At 40.4% G+C, this 21578-nt stretch overlaps 1 protein-coding gene across 1 annotated transcript; it reads right to left on the bottom strand.

Moving 5' to 3' along the window:
- Positions 1–6961: 6961 nt before the first annotated feature.
- On the bottom strand, positions 6962–21359 carry LOC308088786 (frataxin, mitochondrial-like). Its single transcript, XM_080433368.1, has 6 exons — positions 21221–21359; positions 18452–18508; positions 18013–18104; positions 17165–17285; positions 11448–11545; positions 6962–8170 (listed from the first exon to the last, which is right to left on the bottom strand). Exons 1-6 carry the CDS (start codon positions 21329–21331, stop codon positions 8032–8034), a joined length of 618 nt encoding a protein of 205 aa, XP_080289494.1. The 5' UTR covers positions 21332–21359; the 3' UTR covers positions 6962–8031.
- Positions 21360–21578: the final 219 nt, after the last annotated feature.

Raw genomic sequence — 21578 nt, 5'->3', positions numbered from 1 at the left:
AGATTATTTATAGCAGTCATTGTCAGTCAGTTATTAGTCTTATCTACCCTGTGCATTTTTTTGTTTACAAAGCCTAAAAGGCAAACAGAAATAAAAAATGTGTTCATGCCAAAAAACAATAAAATCGTTAATCGCAATTATTTGTGTGACAATTAATCGTCAAGTATGAGTCTCGTGTATGAGTCACGATCATGAAATTTGACTTGACACTTTTCACGATTCACGACAACAAACCTTATCTGTCGTACAACAGCGTCGCATGTTTAGAACTTGTGGATCTGTGGAAAGAAAGAAATATTGCAGGGAGAGAAAGCCTCCCTAAGAGAGTCAATAGAGACAAGAAATGTATAGACGCAGACAAACTGGTAATGGTTGCTGTAAATGACCCGTGGAGTGTAGTGACAGCCAGGCCTGTTTACCAGATCTTTCAGACTACAATCAATAAGCGGGCAGTCAACACAGAGAGAGAGAACACAAGGCCTCACCACCCACCCCCCACCCTACACAGACAACACACACACACACACACACACACACACACACACACACACACACACACACACACACGTTTGCATTACTATATTTGTGAGGACATCGACATTTTAGGAAGCCGATTTTATGACTGATTTAGGATTTTTTGGGGGGCATTTTTAACCGTAAGTCTAAAGCCGAAAAATAGCAGATCTACAAGCTCACAACGTGTTGCGCTGCAACACGTTGTGAGCTTGAAGATCGGCTATTTTCCAGTGTTTGACATCGCCACACAACCAAGTATGAAATAGGGAAAAATCGACAACCCCGACGCCTAAACCTAACCTCTGAATGTCTAATCCTAATCCCAACCTGAATCATGTTCTAATTGTAAACGTATCTCCAAAAAATATTTCAACCATAAAACACCAATTTTTCTCACGAGGACCAGGACAATGGTCCTCACAACGTCTATTCCTCAAATGCTACTATACTTGTGAGAACGTTTGGGCCTGACAAGTATAGTAATACAAACACACACACACACACGCACGCACGCACGCACACGCACACACACACACGCGCACACACACACATCCCACCCCTGGCAAAGACAACCCCCCCCCACACAACCCCAGGCAAACACAAGCTCACCACCAAGGCCATGACACACAAATCATTGCTGTCGGGGTAGAAAGACCTCGCACAAAAGTAGCAAAAATAGATTATCTACAAGCTCCACGACATTTTGAGCTATAAATATTGAGCCAATGAAAAGTATTAACAAGAGGTTGGGACTTAAACTACACTGAATCCAATGGAACATTGGTTCTTTTTTTTCCCATTTCCTGATAAAGTAACTGTTTTACTGTACACGGTTTCCAACTGACAATGACAAAATAATGTTGACGCTATAATGTCTCCTGTAATACTTAAAGCTGCACTATGTAACTTTGCTCTTCTACCCCCGGATTTGAACCCGGTTTCATGCGCAAGTGCTGACATTTTTAGCATTGAGCTAATAGAGCACGCCTGCTTGCTCAGGGGATGAATTGAATCTTGAGCATCAGGTAATTCGTGTCAGATCCTGTGTCTAGGAGAGACATGACCTTTGACACAATCTAAATGTCTCAATAGAAGAGCAGAGAGGCAAAATACAACCACCCCAGCTGTATAAGTTATATTGTATTAACATACTCTACCATACAGATTGTATAAGTTATATTGTATTAATATACTCTACCATACATTGGACACAATTACATTTTATTCATAAAAAAAGTTACATAGTGCCGCTTCAAATGCACAACGTTGCTTGCCAACATGAACAGATCTGGAAAAAGGTGTTCTTTTCACAAATGAGTTGATTTGGAGCAGTACTTCTCAAACCTTTTCATATCAAGGACCCCCAAATTAATATGAATTTGGCTGTGGACCCCCATCTAAAATGAGTATGTGCCAGGGACCCCCATAGAGGATTTGTGTTGTTACAATGTTTCCCCAAAAGAAATTCACGTTGTTTCAAATAGCTGATGTATGTATATAGGGTTAAAGTGGTTAAACCGATTTTACTAGGGACCCCCTGGAACCCCCTCAAGGACCCCTGGAGGTCCCCAGACCCCACTTTGAGAAGTGCTGATTTAGACGTGCTGTGAGTGATATTATTTTGTTAAAACAAAAACGATATTGTTAAAAAGCAATCATTGCTATAGTGTTTGTTCAATAACAGGAGTCTCTCCAGTTCTTTTGTACACAGAAAATATGTGTTTTCAAGTCGGGATACCAATTTCATCCAATCAGGAGAGAGAACTCACACAGGATACAGGATGAAAACAAGTGAAACGCAACCACTCTAATAGCAATGATTAGTATCAAGAATATAGAGCTATAAAGGGATATTTCACTTTAAAAAAAACTTTGGGTCATTTTATCGTCTACCCAGGCTTTTGATTCATTATCACCCTGCCCTCCTAATACGCGAGGGGCCGTGTTTTTTCGCTAACTTTTTTAATTTTTTTTAATTTATTTTTTTATCGTATTGAATTTTTTTAATTTTCAAAAAAAAATATTCAAAATAAATGAAAAAAGTAATTGAAAAAACACGGCCCCCTCGCGTATTAGGAGGGCAGGGTGAGTCACCAGAACCAAGGACGGGTGTTTTTGATGAATCTAAAATGGAGTTTGAAGTTATAATGGGTTTGTATAGGAAGGGGGCGTGTCTGATAAAATGAATATCAAATGTCTAAATAATGAATCAAGCAACTTAAAAACGGTCTGGAGGGCTCACAAAAGCCTGAGTAGAAGATAAAACGTTTTTTAAAGTGAAATATCCCTTTAACTAAAACGTAAGAATATCCACTTTTAACCACTTAAAACCTCTAGACCAAGGGTCGGCAAGTAAATTTAGCCTCGGGCCAATTGTTTTCTAAACCATTAGGTGGGCCAGAACACAATTAATGGCTAATTTACAGTAGGACTTGGAACTTGCAACAAACCACCTTATATAATATAATGACTATATTGTTATAAAAGGTAATAAAGATGTGTGTGGTACAGTGGTGGAAAAAGTACACACATTTTTTACTAAGTAAAAGTATCAATGCTGCAAAGTCCGAAATATAAAATGTACTTGAGTACAAGTACAAAAGTATTGGTAGCAAAATGTACTTAAAGTACCAAAAGTACTCATTATACAGAATGTCCCATTTCACAAAGTTTTCAAATGTATAAAATGCATAAAAATCTTTTGAAAATAGCAGATCTACAAGCTCACAATGTGTCGCATCGCGACGCATAGTGAGCTTGTAGATCGGCTATTTTAAAATGGCCGAAATGTATATAAGGCTTAAGTGGTTTTGTGATAATAATCAAAATCTACGACTAAAGTTTTCAAATCATTGTAGTGGAATAAAAGTACAATATTTGCCTCTGAGATGTAGTGGAGTAGAAATACCTAAATATCAAAATTTTACTTAAATACAGTACTTGAGTACATGTACTGTACTTAGTTACTTTACACCACTGGTGTGGTATTATGCATGTGGAATCAAATGTTACAGGTGTACATACACTGTACAGAAATGCTTGTGTAATCATTGTGTGCGGGCCCAATCTGTGAATGTGTCACTTTGAGGATATTCAGTTCATCAAAAAGTCTGAAAATAACATTTTACCTGGAGACAGACAGTCAAACTCCTTTTCGAAGCTCTTTCATGGTTCAAGGTCTCTAGAACAGAGAGAAACGATGCATAAATTTAGGCCTGTGATGTGAGACACCTGCTTTGGTTTGTTTTTTAAACATGAGAGAGGTTTTTCATCCAAAGGTCTCAAGGGGAAAGCTGACAGTGAAAACGTTACATTCAAAGAATGGAAATAGAACTATTTGTTCATCCTATACCGATTTCATCAATGCAAAGCTATTACTGTCCATATCCTGCCCGGACTGTCGGTCAGCTATTGTAAATTATTTACATAACAATTTGCAGGGCCAGATATTATCGCTGGCCGGCCATTTCGGGCCATGGGCCGCCTGTTGCCTACCACTGCTCTATACTTAGTAAACTGGACCGCTTTATTCTGTCTACACCAGTTTTTCTCAAACCTTTTCATGTCAAGGACCCCCAAAATTATATGTATTTGGCCAAGGACCCCTTCAGATTTTTTTTGTGCCAAGGACCCCCAGAAGAGAAGATTTGAGTTAAAAAATGCCAAATTATTCAATATTTTCGATATTTTTCGAATGTTTAAAAAAAATAGCAGATGTACAAGCTCTGAGCTTGTAGATCTGCTATTTTTGAATAGCCAACGTATGAATGGATAAAGTGGTTAAAATTGTTGTGATGCTACTTTTGCTGGACCCCCCTGGGAGTCCCCGGACCCCACTTTGAGAACTACTGGTCTACACCATATCTCTTTGCCACAAAAATAGCCGATCTACAAGCTCACGTACTGTATAGATCTATTTCTGGCTATTAATGCTCCCCCCAGGAACACGGATGCTGTAGGGATCTTAAGTAACGGTTTCCGCCAGGTTAGTGCAGTGTCCTTCACCTTTGTGCTGACGTGTGCGTTCACCTTCCCGGGGCGGGGTGGGTGCGTGTGCGTGTGCGTGCGCGTGCGCGTGTGTGTGTGTGTGTGTGTGTGCGTATGTGCGTGTGGGGAGCTGCCTGGCTGTGCTCCACGCTCACTGGATGATAAATGACAACTCACTCCTAACTACCTTCAACTCCGTTGACGGGCCTGCGTGTGCGTGTGCGTGTGTGTAGAGGGGATGTATTGTGTTGAGAGGTGATTCTTTCACACTCAAAGAGATGGCAGTATGTATGTGTGTGCGCGTGTGCATGCGTGTGTGTGTGTGTGTGTGTGTGTGTGTGTGTGTGTGTGTGTATGTGTGTGTGTGTGTGTGTGTGTGTGTGTGAGAGAGAGCGAGAGGGGCGGGGGTATTTTATTATGCAGTGGTGAAAAGTAACTGAGCACATTTACCCTTTTTGAGGTACTTTTACTTTACTTGAGTATATCTCCATTTTTCAATACTTCAACTCCCCTGCATCTCAGAGGCAAATATTATGTTTTTTACTCCACTACAATTATTTGAAAACTGTCGATTTTGACAAAATCGACAAAACATGCATTAACCAATTAAGCCATATACTTCCGCTCTTCAAAAACAGCCGATCTACAAGCTCACAAAGCGTTGCAGTGCGACGCTTTGTGAGCTTGTAGATCGGCTATTTTTAAGTAAAAGTATCCCATAATTGTAATAAAAGTATTATACTTGACTAAATGTACTTGGTTGCTTTCCACCACTGTGAGAGGGGACTCTTTCACACTCAGAGAGACGGCAGAGACAAGTGTGTGCGTGTGCGTGTGTGTGTGTTCATCTCACACACACACACACACACACACACACACACACACACACACACACACACACACACAGGTTCCCATGGTAACATGCCTGCTGGTGGTGAACATGCAAAACGTTATTTGTGGATCTTGTCTGAGGATGTATAACAAGTATAGAATTAGCACCACTCACCTAACCATGGACCCAACAATGAATTTGTTGCTGTCGGGGCAGAAACCTCTTATTTCCATATTCAAACGTTTTCCCGTAAATTAACGCCCTACTTGATCACACTACAGCGTCACACAAAAGCATCGAAAGCAGCAGATCTAGAGAGCTTTTAGATCTGCTACTTTTACTGTTTTTGAATTTGGATCCTGAAAAGTAACTACAAGCTCACAATGCATCGCGTCGCTATATTTCAAAAAGCCCATATATATATATATATATACTGTAGGGTTAAAGTGGTTCAACTTTAACTCATTTTGCTTGGGACCCCCTGGAACCCCCTCGAGGACCCCTCGTTTCACTGTCTGCTGACGCTGCTGCGTCTTGTATATTTCAGTGATGTTTATTTTGTTTCTTATTTTGATGTGTGTTTTTGCTGTTGTTTTTCTGTGTTTTAGCTTACCCAGTGTATTTGGCTTTTGATTTTCTGGGCAGCACTTTGGAAACCTTGAGTTGTAAAATGTGCTATATAAATAAAGTGGATTGGATTGGATTTTATTATTCTGTTTGTCTCAACTTATCCCCCCCAAAAGAAACAAACACATGGTTTGGTGCGTCCCTTTCACAAATACAGTGTGTACCAATGCCTTTATATGGTCATGTGTATACTTTTTTCATCAATGAAAAAACATCAATCCATGTTTATGGTCAATTAAACCTAAAATAGTACATCCTGACAAGTTAAAGGTGATGTAGATATTTGTTGGGTTAAAACTAATAGTGTATTGTTAAAAAGTATATTCTGACAGTAATCATTGCTGTACAGTGTTTGTTCAGTAACAGGGGTCTCCCTGTCTCTCCAGCTCTTTAGTAAACAGAAAATACATTTTCAGGCGGTTCACAAATTTCATCCAATCAGGAGAGAGAACCCTTTTATCAGCTTCAAGTTTATAGTAATTCAAAAATAAACTAATACAATATATATATATTTATCTTTTTTCGTGTTTGTTTCACTTGATGATTCACTAATCTCATGTATTAAAGTTCTCAGTCGCCATTTGGATTCCATACAAGCCAGCATGTCTTCTTTGAAAGCATGTTGCGCAACAAAAACAGCAGATCTACAAGCTCACAACACGCCGCAGCGTGACATGTTGTGAGCTTGTAGATCTGCTATTAAGTTATTTTAAGATTTGAAATGGTCAAACTAGCAATAGAATGTATTTTTAGAATCATCTCCCATAAACATGAATGGTCTCAGAAATTCCATAAAAGCAAAAGGTCAAAGCCTCAGTCTGTGATTTCTTCAACTGGTTGGCTGTATGTAGCACAGCAGCAACATAGGTTTAGAATGAGAATACCTAAACATCATAACATTTTTGGTCGTGAGATTAAATGTTTAGCTTTATTCTATGTAATCTCTCTAGGGAGTGTCTCTGCTCATTACACACATTTAGATGAGACGTTCACACAATCCACCATTAAATACATTCTTTATTTTCACATATTGACATTTTGACAAAGCAGTAGTGGTGGTACTGTACATGGCATGACATGTTTCAAGCTACAATCCGGGTCTCATTTTAAACCACTTAAACCCCAGATAATTCAGGTGACAGGGGGTCCCACGGGGGTCTATACTTGGTCCCATCCTTCTTTCCCTCTACACCAAATCTTTTCTGCGATCTACAAGCTCCGTGAGCTCTATTTTCGCAGAACGTGCGCCTTTTATGACATGTTCAGAGTACGGATGCTATAGGGTTCATGTGGTTGATGAATAAAAAGTTATATCCAATATATACGGTAGAGCATGTTAATACAACATAACTAGCACACCGTTTGGTCCAAATGGACCCTGACGGGGTCTTTAACTCTGAGAGAGTACAAATGGAACCATTTTTTTCTTTTATATCTTTGGGACCCCAATCTACACTGCAAAATCCTTTGTTAATTTCACTCTGAGAGTGTACAAATGGAACCAAATGGACCCATAAGGGTCTATTTGGTTCCATTTGTACACTCTCAGAGTTACAGACCCGCAAGTGTCCATTTGGACCCCCATAGTGGTCCCCCAGACCAGAGTCATTTAGACCCAGGTGTCTTTAGACACAGGTGACCCAGTGACATTGTCAGTAGGGCCACCTACTGACAATGTCAATAAAGTTATTTGAAGCAGACTGCGCACCAGATTGAACTGAACACTAAGACGCGCCGCCATCTTAGTTGTAGTTCTGAGTTCGGACTATCGAACAATTACCTCCCTTTGGCCAGGAAAGGGCGACAACGGACATAAATAAAAACGTCCTCCGGATTGTAGCTTGTCGTTGCTGTCGGGTGGAAACCTCATATGTGCAAAAATTCAAAGACAGCAAAAATAGCTGATCTAAAAGCACAAAACACACGTTTTCAGCTTTCAGATCAGCAATTGTTTTCTACTTTTGTGTGACACTGTAGTATGACGAAGTAGGGCGTTAACTTACGAAAAAACATAAAAAGTTTAAATGTGGAGATAAGAGGTTTTTCTGCCCGACAGTAACGTTGTCATATCAGGAGTGAGCCAGTTTGGACAGGTCCAAGTGTTGGTCAAAGATGGTGGAGAACTCGTCAGAGAGCAGCTGGTGGAGGCCGACACCGTCGTGGGCGTACACCCAGCGCTGCCCCGTCCAGTCGTAGCGCTTTGGACCGCTGCACACGCACACATGCACACACACAGAGATCATCATCATCATTGGTGTAAAGTAACTAAGTACATGTACTCAAGTACTGTACTTAAGTACAATTTTGAGGTATTTTTTACTTTCTTCAGTATTACAATTGTCAATACTGTACTTTTACTTCTACTCAACTACATCTCAGAGAAAAATATTGTACTTTTACTCCACTACAGTTATATGAAAACTTTAGTTACTAGTTACTTTGTAGATTTTGATTATCATTACAAAACACACTAACACTATATACATTTCGGCCATTTGAAAATGGCAGATCTACAAGCTTGTAGATCGGCTATTTTCAAAAGATTTTTTTAACATTTTGAACTCGTGCTGAAATGGGACATTCTGCACAATGAGTACTTTTATTTCTGGTACTTTAAGTATATTTTGATGCCAATACTTTTGTACTTTAACTCTGTGTTTAAACGCATTGACTGCCAATCACGTGTTTTGATGTGTGTCAATCCAATGCCCACACCGCCAAGGACGCGTGATTATGAATCCCACCAACGTTATAGGATATAGACCCGCCTTACCTGTCTGATTGGCTCCCTGGCAGGCATAGTTTTACTGAGGTTAGGGTTAGGTTTAGGCATAGTTTTACTGAGGTTAGGGTTAGGTTCAGGCATAGTTTTACTGAGGTTAGGTTTAGGCATAGTTTTACTGAGGTTAGGTTTAGGCATAGTTTTACTGAGGTTAGGGTAAAGGTTTAGGCCTAGTTGCAAAAACGAGAACTGTCAATCACAGCGACTAATGGCCAATCACAGCGGGTTTTGCCTAGAACTGAAGTGGGATCCAAAATAACGCGCCAAGGACGTGTTTTGGTGTGTACTGGTGTTTTTAGTGTTTACACTAGATGCGCTCTTTGCTAACCTATGAGTCACCATTTGACTCCCAGTGAAGCAGCAAATCACGTGAACGAAAATAAAAACAGCCACATTCACTACCATTCTAATGGATTTGGAAAAAGCCTTTTTCTCTGCTTTGAGTGCTTTCTGTTGCTTTTTGGCGAAAACAACCTACATTCAACTGCCAGAACGGCTTATCGGTAACGCTTTTTTTCTCCCTATTCTACGAGACTGATACGTCTTTTAAAGCCATCGGTGGATGGATCGTTGTGAAGAATAATATTCTATGATTTTTCAAAGGTTAGTGAAGACGCTCAGAATCGTGGCAAGGTCGGCTATAGATGGATGTTTTACTCTGGCGATTAATGAGTTAATCACAGGTTAAAAGGTGCATTCTTTTTTCTGCTGAACAATAAGCTGAACAGGATGCCAGATGTCATATGATCTGCCCTGTAACGATAATACTTGAGATGCGGGAAATCGAAGCGTACACGTGCACTGCACACATGTGCGCACGTACAAACACAAACACACACACACAGTCACACACACACACACACAGCTTACATGTAAGTCCAGACCAACGCAATGCAACTTACAACAAAATCTTAAAACCGGGGACTTGACAGTCCAAACCCAGGGGCCGGGACCCCCATAACTCTGAGACTGTATAAATGGAACCATTCGTACACTCTCAGAGTTACAGACCTGTAAGGGTCCATTTGAAACCGTCTCAAGAAACCCTGAGGGTCCCTGGACACCACTTTGATAAACAACAGAAGGGGCCGTCCCTAAACTGGACGGCAGCGGACGGTGACAGACGCATATCACGGCGAGGGGCAGAGATACTGTAGTTTACCGTTTCCACAGCACTCCAACCTGTTATATTAGATTGTATACTCATGTTAAAAATAGCTCTCCTTTCCTTTCTCCCATTTGCTCGCTCTATTTTTCTCTCTTAAAAAAGGACTGTGTGTGTCTGTGTGTGTGTGTGTGTGTGTGTGTGTGTGTGTGTGTGTGTGTGTGTGTGTGTGTGTGTGTGTGTGTGTGTGTGTGTGTGTGTGAGAGAGAGAGAGAACTTACCACAACCCAGTTTCTCTGCGATACGATGTGCTGCATTCTTTTTGGTGACTTTGTTGGAGTAGCTCTTTAAACTGGCGTTATATAAACATGGTAATTCTATAGGGTTCCCACACAGTTTTAACGATGAATTTTCAAAACTTTTCCATAACTTTCCAAAGTATTTTACCCCATTTCCAGGCCTATAGCAATCAGATGGGGCAATAATGATACTCTTAAACCAGTGTGCTATCAATGCACCAAGACAGACCCGAAGGTGCGAAGGTGTCCTGTGACAAAAAGAACAGATCTACAAGCTAAGAACGTATCACGTCGCATTGCATTTTGCCATGCTAAATCTTCCATGAAATGTTGGACAAAAACAATGTATTTTGTTCCACCCGATTTTCCAAAACATTTGATTAATTCCAAACCTTTTCCAGGCCTGGAAAACGTTTTTTTCTAATTAAAACAAAAATCCAGGAATTTCATGACCGTGGGAGCCCTGATTCTAACTAAAGGTTGATTAGCAGGTCTTCTTACTCTTACGTCCAAAACTCTCCCAGAGAGAGCTGTACGCGCTCAGATTGTGTAAACGTTTGATAGCTTCCGATAAGTTTTGCTTGCGATTGACCAAGTAGAATCACTTGCGACGCGACGAGACGACATGAGGCGACCTGTGACGGGGTAATAAGCAGCCATATTGGAAAGAAATTGGGCCTCTTCCTTACTTCCTTCACAGGTGTTACCAATGATTCTAATGAAGGCTCTGTGTTCTCAAACCGTGGTTCTCCAACCACAGTGGTTCTCAAACCTTTTAATTTCAAGGACCCCCATAACTCTGTTTTCCGTAACAGAGTTACGGAACACTCTCTTTGTACACTTTCACAGTTACACACCCTAAGGGGCCATTTGGAACCCCCTCAAGGAACCAAGAGGGTCCATGGACCACACTTTGAGACCCACTGGTGTAGCAGAGTGTTTCCAGTGAGCCAACATGCACAATATCAGCACCCTGACTCTGTTTGACCAGAATGGAACAGAGCCTGTGAAGGAAGTAAGAAGAGGTCCAATTTCTTTCCAATATGGCTGCTTTATTTCCAATAATAGAGCCTATTCAGACCGCTGCGACGATCTCTACGACGTTCCGCCACTGGTTTTCGTCGCATCGCGCTGCATTGGTCTGGACTGGCCTAAAGAGATGATCTGGAGCATACTGTACAGCTTGTCTGTCTGTGTGGAATATTCATTTTTCTATGATGTGTATACTTTTTTGTCCTGCACCAACTTGACCAGTTGGATGTGTGCATTATTATAACATGTTCCTTTTGAATCAGTTACCTTGTTGGAGAGGAGAGCCAGATCTGTTTGTTGGGGGTCTGCTTGTTAATGACATACGTCCCGTGATCACCACCCACCTTCACTGTCAAAACTCCACTCTAAAGAGAGAGAGAGAGGGGGAGAGATAGAGAGGGGGGGGGGTTAAATAATTTCTTTTAACCACTTAAACCCTATAGGCCTATGGTTGACCGGAGTCGCTCAGGGTCTTTTCTGTTTTCCGTTATTGTGGCGAAAGCTTTCGCAGGAAAATAGCAGATCCACAAGCTCACGACGTGAAAGCTTTCCCCACAATATGAATGCTGGGGTTTAAGATGTTAAGCCGGTGACACCCTCATGTGAAGGAGTAGAAAATTAAGTTTGAGAGGAGGAGGCCATGCAGCAACATAACCGTATTTTCCCGTCTTAAATAAACGTATACAAAAATAACATCTTTTAAATGTGTATGAATGGTCACCACTTATGATGCTCTCTGATGGTCATGCTGAGGTTAGTGAAACAAAAGAAGAATAAAAATACCTTGCCTGCCAAGTGCACAACAACACACACCGCGTTATATATTTATGAACCATGGAGAGAGAGAGAGAGGGAGAGGGGGAGGGAGGGAGAGAGAGACAGAGAGGGTGGGATATATTGGATTTTTCGGTGGGGCGGATCCCATAGGAAATCAAATGGTGACAGGGTGCCTGCCATTCATCACACACAAACATACACACGCACGCGCGCACACACACACAAATCTGGATTGTTAATTTAACACCAGAAAAGGGTCAATTTTTCACTCACACACACACACACACACACACACACACACACACACACACACACGCACACGATTGATTAACTATGGCAGAGTGACTAGCTATCTGCATTCCAAAGTCCCCTGACAAACACTTGTTCAAATCAATTACCCACTGTCCTGCAGTAAGGGACCATAGGGAAACAAGAGGGTCCCTGGTTCACTTCCCCGCCCCCAGATCTGTGTGTCAAAGTGTCCCTGAGCAACCCCCTAACTGCTCCCAGAGGCCATGTGTTAATGAATGAATATCACTCACTGCTCCTAATAGGGCCGTCACGTTTACAACATTTAAGTTGACTTTTAATTGTCACACAAGCAATCACGATTAACGATTTAATTATGGCATTGAACATTGGAACAACAAAACAAAAACAACAAAATTATTTCTGTTCGCCTTTTTAGGCTTCGTAATAAAACATTGCGCGGGGCAGAATATGACAAATAACTTAAATGTACAGAGAAACTACTGACATATTTAATAATGTTATACTTTCAAAAACAAAAATAGCAGCAATAGCTAGCCTGCGTTGTAAGCTTGTAGATTTGCTGTTCCTGCTATTTTTGGAAAATGTTTGAAAATGTATGAGCATTTTTCAACATGGAAATGATTATGGTGATTATGCAAAATAAATGCGATTATCTCAATTAATTATGATTAGGCGATTATCTCAAATAATTATGATTAGGCGATTATCTCAAATAATTATGATTAGGCGATTATGTAATAATCGTGACAGGCCTGGCTCCTGATGGTTAGTATGGGTAAATACAGAGGACATATTTCAACGAGCACTAGGACCATGTACAGACACAGCGTCTGTGTCAACCTGTCAGTCTGTCATCCGGACAACACAGCTCAGCCTTGACCGCTCAAGGCACCTACGGTACTTGTTATTCACTGTGTGTGTGTGTGTGTGTGTGTGTGCGCGCTGCTCAAGTATATACAACAGTTTTCTGCAGAATCTGTGGTTCAGGACCCCAAATGGGGTGAGGGGGGGGGGGGTGTTGGGGGGAGATTTTTTTTCTCACTCAACAATAAACAAACCAACATACAATACAGTGTATACAGGGTATCTGCACATTTCTTAAGTACTTTTAAGTACCATCTAAAAAAAACATTGGCCAAAATGGCTTTTTTTTATTATAAAAAAAGAAAAATAAAGTATAGCCACTCCACATGCTTACAAGCATGTAGATTGGCTATTTTCACAATTTTGATCTGTGGAACCGAATCAAACAAAATGTAATGCCTCGACTCCTACAATAGTGCTCGTCAGGGTGAAATATGATTAGTTTGGTGGGTGGGGTACCGGCCTGAAAAGTTTGAGAACCACTGTATCAGATCTCTGCATCTGTCTGATTTCATTTTTTTGATTTGATTTTATTAGACGTTATGCAGGAAAAAATACATGCTACATCATGTTCATCGGAGAAACATCAAGGATACAAACACATAATCTGTCACATAACATAGTCTGTGTATCTGTCTGTCTGTCTCAGGAGGGCTGAGGACAGTTCAGAAACCTGCCCTCCAGTGACATCATCGATTGGCAGTTTTGTTAATGAAAAAAAAATGCTTCTATTTCAACATGCTAACTTTCCAGGAAGATAAAAAATATATAATAAATTATATCTATTTATATATATATATAGATATAGATGGATATATAGATGTGTGTGTGTGTGTGTGTCATAAGGTTGAAAATGGGCAAAGTGCTCCTTTAATATATCATTCTATTATAATCTATTATTTTTATAATCGATTTAATCAAATAGTTTGATTAACTGTCGAACCCCCGACTATGACATGCCCAGAATACACACTAGGCTCCTCCATTTGTCCCGTAGCACCATTTTATGATAAGCATGCATTAAGTGGCTGAGCCATAAAGCCTAATTTATGATCGCGCACCGAGGACGGCCGAGAATAGCCGACATACAAGCCCTACAACGCGTCGCGGATGCGACGCGTTGTAGGGCTTGTCTGCTATTCTCGGCCGCGAGACACCGCCGCGCGGCAAAGTATGAATCGGGCTTAAAAGGCCTCAACATCCACGGCAGAGCCATTTATTATGGCCCCGAGAAATGGAAGGATTCAACCTTGGCGGAGACACGCCGCCGCTCAAGGACAAAGCCCTTCCAGCAGGCAATAAAAGTCAGGCAGTGGGTTCGGAAAAGGGCAACACCTACAGTACTGTATGTACAGTACGGTACAGTACAAACACGCTGCTACTGTAGCTGCTGTGTAGACTAGATGGCCCGAGCAGCACTGAGCGCAGGAATCAATCTTTATGCAGCTGCAAGGACACCCTCATGAATTCTGCAGGAGCTCTCAGGCTCACCGTAAGGTAACAAATCGTCCAAGCCAACAGTAGGATTTCACACTCCTCTTCTTGCACCAATGTCTATGTCATGAACAATATACAGTATACTACGCTATACTGTGCATGCTATGCTCACGCACCTTATGTCTAAAACCTCATGTACATAATGTTTGGATGGATATGCTATGTGTAAATATTTACATACCCCCCCCCCTTATTTCTTTCTCTTACTGGAAACAATCAAAACCGAAGGAGCTTGCATGCACAGAAACCGACCCACTGTTTTGCACCTGTAAACCTGTTATGTGACAATAAAGATGATTCTGATTACAGGGGGGAAAAGGCTGTCTGGAGCAGTATTACCTTTGTTTCCTGTTACACTGTCTTGGGACCAAGTTGGATGTTAATTCATGAAAAAAATGGGGGGGGGGGGAACCCTGAAAAGATTAAATATGGAGATACCAGTTTTCAGTAGTTAACACAGCGGAATCCTCGATGTTAATTTAACTAAAATGGTCCGGTAATTTTGCTGTGTTTGAAGACATCTCTGAAAAGCAGCTGCATTGAGCCGTCCCCCCCCCCCCCCCTCCTCTCATGATGTCTGTCGTTCATCTCTTCACGAAACAATAATCCTTTCAAGTTATGGGTCAGGGTGGATGAGAGAACACTGTGTGTGTGTGTGTGTGTGTGTGTGTGTGTGTGTGTGTGTGTGTGTGTGTGTGTGTGTGTGTGTGTGTGTGTGTGTGTGTGTGTGTGTGTGTGTGTGTACTTGTGTTACTATACTTGTGAGGGTCAAATGTCTCCACCAGTACAGTACAATTGGAGAAATAGACAAATTGTTGTTTTATGGTAATAAAAAAAAACGAAATAAGGGGGGTTAGGCTTACCATTAGGGAAAGATTCAGGTTAGGGTTAAGATTAGATATTTAGAAGTGAAGGTTAGGGGTTCGGGTTTAGAGTTAAACCTGATTTACACACCGGGAAAAAAACGGTCGACAAGCTCTGCAACGCGTTGTAAGGCTTGTAGATCTGCTATTTTCAGCTTTATTACTACGGTTAAAAATGGCAACAACATTGAAACCAATCCCATTCGAAAACTGCCGTTCTGAAATGCTGCAGTCCTCCCAAGTATAGAAATACAAACGTACTGTGTGTGTGTGTGTGCGTGTGCGTGTGTGTGTGTGTGTTCTCCAGTATTTCAGATTGAATTGTTTTTTTGTGTGTTTGCCAGCCAGCGGGGAGATCCGCCCATCCTTGCAGGCTACCCGCCCAGCCTGCCACCACTCCAACGTCTTAATCGTGTCGGCTGAACTGGGCCAGAAATCAATATGGCAGCTGGAGCGAGCAGCCAGCAACACAACACAACACAACTGCCACGTCCTAGATATACCTTCTGTAGCACACAGCGCTGGCACTGGGGCATTTGAGGGAAACACTCCTGTGTAAGATCGATGGCATTTTAGCTTATGATTAATGGTCATACAAATAATTCCAATTAATGATTGAATTGTGCGTTCGGTATTAAACATGGGAAGATATTAATACAAAAAATGGAAACATTTTTTGTAGTTTTAGGTTTTGTAAACAAATCGTACAAGGCAGATATGCACCTGTGCAATTTTCAAGAGTTGTAACATAGCAGATCTACAGGCTCACAATGCGTAGTTTGAACATTGTTTACATGTTTTGCCCTCAATGGCCAAAACAGGGACACCAGGTCTAAAATGGTCATAAAAGACACTTATTTGCATGACAATTAATCATCAACTAAAATATGAAGATCAAGACAGCCCTATGGCTCATTGCTGACATGCTGTAGAATATTTTACAGTAATCATGATCAGGAACCATACATAAACATCTGATTCTTAGCTCTCTCAGGATATCCAGTTCAATTTCCATGTGAATGGGTTTTGCTTCAAATGGGGAGCTTTTTCCTTTCATAAGTAAGTAAACAGCTCCCCCAAGTGGAGAGGGACATTCACTACAACTAACTCCTATTACGTTTGAAATGGTGAAAAGGTTATTTACAATTTAGGCATTTAGCAGACGCTCTTTATCCAGAGTGATTTACAGTAGCAAGGTAAACACAAGGTAAACGAAGAACCCCTGAAATGATGGTATTTGAACTGGGGACCGCCACCATGACAAGCGCACTTGGAATTGTAGGCATTACATTTAGTTTGACTCGGTTCCACATACATACAAACATACAAACAAACTACAAGCTCACAGAATATTTAACAATTTGACCAATTTAATTAAAAAGTCCTTAAATCGTCACTTTAGAAATGCGCAGACACCCTGTATATACTTGTATTGTTTGTTTTGTTGAGTGAGAAAACAATGTTGCACATTAAGCTAATCATCTGGGGACCTCCCAAAATAATTTGGGGAGCCCCAGTTTGGGAACCACTGATGTATGGAATACATTGAAAAAGACTAAAACTAGGGACATTTTGTCTATGATTTTAGTTCAGTTTTATTTAAGCACACAAAACTAAATGGTTGTTGGTTCTAAATATCGGTTTCAATGGATTTTGGGTAAATTGTCCAGCCCGGTTCTGAATGCAGGTTTGGTGTGAGTAGAGACTTACAGAGAAGAGAACATCAAAATCCGCTGTAGAGAAGGGCTGTTCCATCAGGTCCTCAAAGTAGTCCGTCAGGTCATCCAGAGTTTCATCTGCCAGCTTCTCATACACAGCTTCAGACAGCTCACTGTGGACCAACGGTGGAAAGTAACTACAGTAAGTACATTTACTCCAGTACTGTACTGTGTTTTAAGCACAATTTTGAGGTACTTTTTTTTTACTTTACTTTCTTGAGTATGTCCAGTTTTCAACTACATCTCAAGAGGCAAATATGTCATTTTTTTACTCCACTACAATTATTTGGCAGCTTTAGTTACTAATTGCTTGGTAGATTTTGATTATTATTACAAAACAAACATTGACCACATAAGCCCTATTCTATATTAGTCTATTTGAAAATGAAAAATTTGCCCAAATTAACTCATTCACTGCCAGAACTTTTTTATTTTTGCGTTTGACAAACTGCCAGAGATTTTTCATAGAAAAAAAAAGTACTCAGGAGCCAAGATACAAAATGTTTAAGTTTTAAGTTAACAAGGAAGTGGATTGGAGTCTAGATCTTCAACAAATCATATCTCCTTGGTCTTTAGGTTAAAAATTAAAAAAAAAAATAAGAAAAAAAAAAAAAGAGCGTTTTTTAGCGTCCTCTTCTGGGGGGGGGGGACACTCGGCAAAAGTAGGAGACATACTAGCTCCCAACCCTTCGCATAGCAACACGTTGTGATCTGCTGATTTGATGTTGAGGGGGAAAAAAAGAAGCATGCCAAAACTAGTATAGAGCCCTGGGGAACTCCAGTCAGCTAAGTATATGGGGTTTAAATGGTTCATGTGGTTAAATGAATGAATATCGATACCTTTTGACGACCGGGCCGTGTTCTGTCAACGATGGCGACGTGAGGTGAATGTGGTTCCTCTGTACATCTCCTCCAAATCTGCTCTCACACCCCTGACACACACAACACAACACAACACAACGTAACGTTATGCCTTATTCATAATCATATGATTTAATCAATTCTGATTCTGCTCATCGATTCCGTGTTTCAGTTCCATAATACAAGTCTGTCTGACTTGCAGACAGACAGACAGACAGACAGACACATAGACACAGAGACAGACAGACAGACAGACAGACAGACAGAGACGACACACAGACAGACAGACAGACAGACAGACAGACAGACAGACAGACAGAGACGACACACAGACAGACAGACAGACAGACAGACAGACAGACAGACAGACAGACAGACAGACAGACAGACAGACAGACAGACAGACAGACAGACTCACTGCAGAGCTCCAAGACGTCCATCGACGAACTCTGACATGAGAGAAGCACGCGTGCCGCTGTCATGAAAGAAGAGTTTAGATTAATACAGTGACCCTCAACCTTTTACATTTAAAGGACGCCCAGTTTGATACAATTTCTTCTCTTTTTCTTTTCTTTTTATCTCTGGGACCCCAATCTGCAGTGTCACAACTTCAGTGTTAATGTGACTCTGAGAGTGTACAAATGGAACCATATGGACCCGTAAGGGTCTATTTGGACCCCTGGTGGTCCCCGGACCCCGCGTTGAGAAACAGTGAATAAATATTAACAAAATGTGCTGGTGGTGGAAAGTAACTATGTACATTTACTCCAATATGTTTTACTTTACAGAGTATTTCCATGTATTTAATGCTTTATACTTCTACTCCACTACATCTCCAAGGCAAATATTGTACTTTTTACTCCACTATAATTATTTGACAGCTTCTAGATTATTATTAGAAAACATACATTAAGTGATAAATGATGATGTATTGTTATAGGTTAATCTACCCACCAGCACATACTGTACACGTCATAATTAAAATCAGCTCCAACTTTACCAGCTGCAACATTTAAGAGATGAACACATTAATACATGACTAATTACCAATAACATGATTGTAATTGACCATTCTGCATATAAGACTACTTTTCATTTGCTACAAATGCCAATACTTTTGTTAAACTTGTAATTGTAACATGTCTACATTGTGGCATTGCTACCTTTACATGTGTAAATAAAACTGTTCTGACAACAACACTAAACCACTAATATACTGTTTTATTTGACCATGATACTGACCATGACAATTGAAGTATTTTTATATTGTGTTATTGCTTATTAAAGTTGTACAATGCAAATTCACAACTAACGATTTTTAGCAACCTCTGCTGGTCACTACCGTCACTGCATACAATTTCCATAGTCCTCGATTACCCAGAATTCCATTCGTTTTCACCGGAAGCCGGAAGCGTTTCAAAAAGCGATCTTTTAATTGTTTTATACTATCTACGGATCGTTTCTCTTAGCCAGTGGAGCATTAGTTACCATGAGCTGTGCTTTCTTTTTCTGTTCTTTTTCGATCTTCTAATCCTACATTCTCTTAAAATCAGCGTGAGGTTCCTTTTTGTTATTAGCGCGGAGTTCCTGGCCAAACAGGAAACCATTGCGGTAGTTCCTGGCCAAACAGGAAACCAGTGCATTTCCACCTCCGTTTTCCGGCCAGATGACGTCATTTCCCCGGGAAAGTCCCCCCAGTCCACGTTCAATATAAAATATATAAATAAAAGGCTTCCGGGGGTGAAATTCATGGAGTGGGTGTTGTGAAACTTTTGCCACTCACAAAAGATATACAATTTAACTTTAGTTTTGTTGAAAACGTTACCTAGTATGCCTTTAAGTCAACATATATGAATACTCTTCCACCACTGACGTTTTGTCAATAAGAACTTCATTGAATCAATCAATAATACTGTTGTCTGCAGCGGTGTAAAGTAACTAAGTACATTTACTTGAGTACTGTACTTAAAGGTAGGGTAAGTGATTTGCAATTATTCAAATAATTGCAAAATGGGTCTATGTTCTGATAGTACTCGTTACTATAGAGTGTCCTGTCCATATAAGGAGTCTCATATGCCTCTCCAGCTCTTTATTAAACAGAAAATGCATTTTCAGTGCTCTCTCCTGATTGGCTCAAATGTTGTCACCTACCTGAAAATGTACTATATTCTGTTTATTAAAGAGCTGGAGAGACCCCTGTGACCGAACAAACGCTCTGTAGCAGTGATTACTATCAAAATATATAGTACTTTAACCTTTTTAACAAAGTAGAAAGAAAATAAATACAAAATAAAAAATATCACTTACCCTACCTTTAAGTAAAATGTTGAGGTATTTTTATTTTACTCGAGTATTTCCAATTCTCAGTACTTTTACTTCTACTCCCCTACATCTCAGAGGCAAATATTGTACTTTTACTCCACTACAATTATTTAAAAACTTTAGTTACTAGTTACTTCAGACTTATATTAGCCCTAGAATGTCTGTGATCTTACATACATTTCAAGTATTCCAAATACACAGTCATAGATCGCTCTCGGAGCCACTGTAGTGGCGATCTGCGCGGCCATAAAAGTGCTCTAAACTCCGTCTGTACTCACCCAATAATTAATTCCTAAGAGTTGGAGTCATATTTTGTCCTCTAGTTTCATATCCATTTGAAAGTTCTGCCAGAAAACGTGTGTTTAGTCAAATATCTCCACTTTTTCACGAGTTGCACACGGACGACTTTCTGTAGGGAGCTAGGGGGGGCGACTTGAGTGATGGACCGTTTGGGTACATTGGCTAGACTTATATATACTTTGGCAATTTGAAAATAGCAGCTCTACAAGCTCACAACGTGTCGCTTTGCGATGCGAGCTTGTAGATCTGCTATCTCAAAAGATTTGTATACATTTAATACATTTAAAAACTTGTGAAATGGGACATTCAGCATAATGAGTACTTTTACTTTTGGTACTTTAAGTACATTTTGATGCCAATACTTTTGTACTTTTACTCAAGTCCATTTTTAATTCTAGACTGCCACTTGTAGCAGAGTATTTCTACATTGCAGCATTGATACTTTTACTTAAGTAAGAAATGTGAGTACATTTTCCACCACTGGTTAGCTAAGCTGCATGCTAGCTTCATATAACCTCAAGTTCGAATCATAATAAGACACTTATTATCATAAAGGTTAGTTTACCTGCAGTGCAGACACACATGGCCCAGTCACAGTGCTATAGAGATGTGTGTGTGATGTGTGTCTGTAAATACATGATGAATAACAACCTGCTTTACTGAACAGTCTCAGCATGTTGATGCTCTCTGTTTATGAAACTATAACACTCCTCTACTACTTCCTGCTTCCTCTTCTTCTGTCAGCTTTACTGGGGGTTGTCACTTCTGCTTGTAGGTGCATACCGCCCCCTATTGTACCAGAGTATGTGTGCACCTACAATCAAAGACACTGTTAATTTGGATGTGTGTAGCTTTAAAATACATACCTCATATTGTGCAGTGGTGGGAAAAGTCACTCACATGTTTTACTTAAGTAAAAGCAT

This window comes from Gymnoscopelus braueri, assembly GCF_963280865.1.
Source record: "Gymnoscopelus braueri genome assembly, chromosome: 7".
Lineage (NCBI taxonomy): Eukaryota > Metazoa > Chordata > Actinopteri > Myctophiformes > Myctophidae > Gymnoscopelus > Gymnoscopelus braueri.
The sequence above is the reverse complement of the archived record's forward strand: the minus strand, read 5'-3'. Positions and strand labels throughout refer to the sequence as shown.

Excerpts from the sequence above, each read along its gene's own strand:
- LOC308088786 (XM_080433368.1), bottom strand. The coding sequence starts at position 21,331 with ATGCTGAGACTGTTCAGTAAAGCAGGTTGTTATTCATCATGTATTTAC. Across the intron at positions 18,509-21,220 it reads CATGTGTGTCTGCACTGCAG|CGGCACGCGTGCTTCTCTCA; the intron begins GTAAACTAACCT and ends CTTTCATGACAG. Across the intron at positions 18,105-18,451 it reads GGACGTCTTGGAGCTCTGCA|GGGTGTGAGAGCAGATTTGG; the intron begins GTGAGTCTGTCT and ends TGTGTGTGTCAG.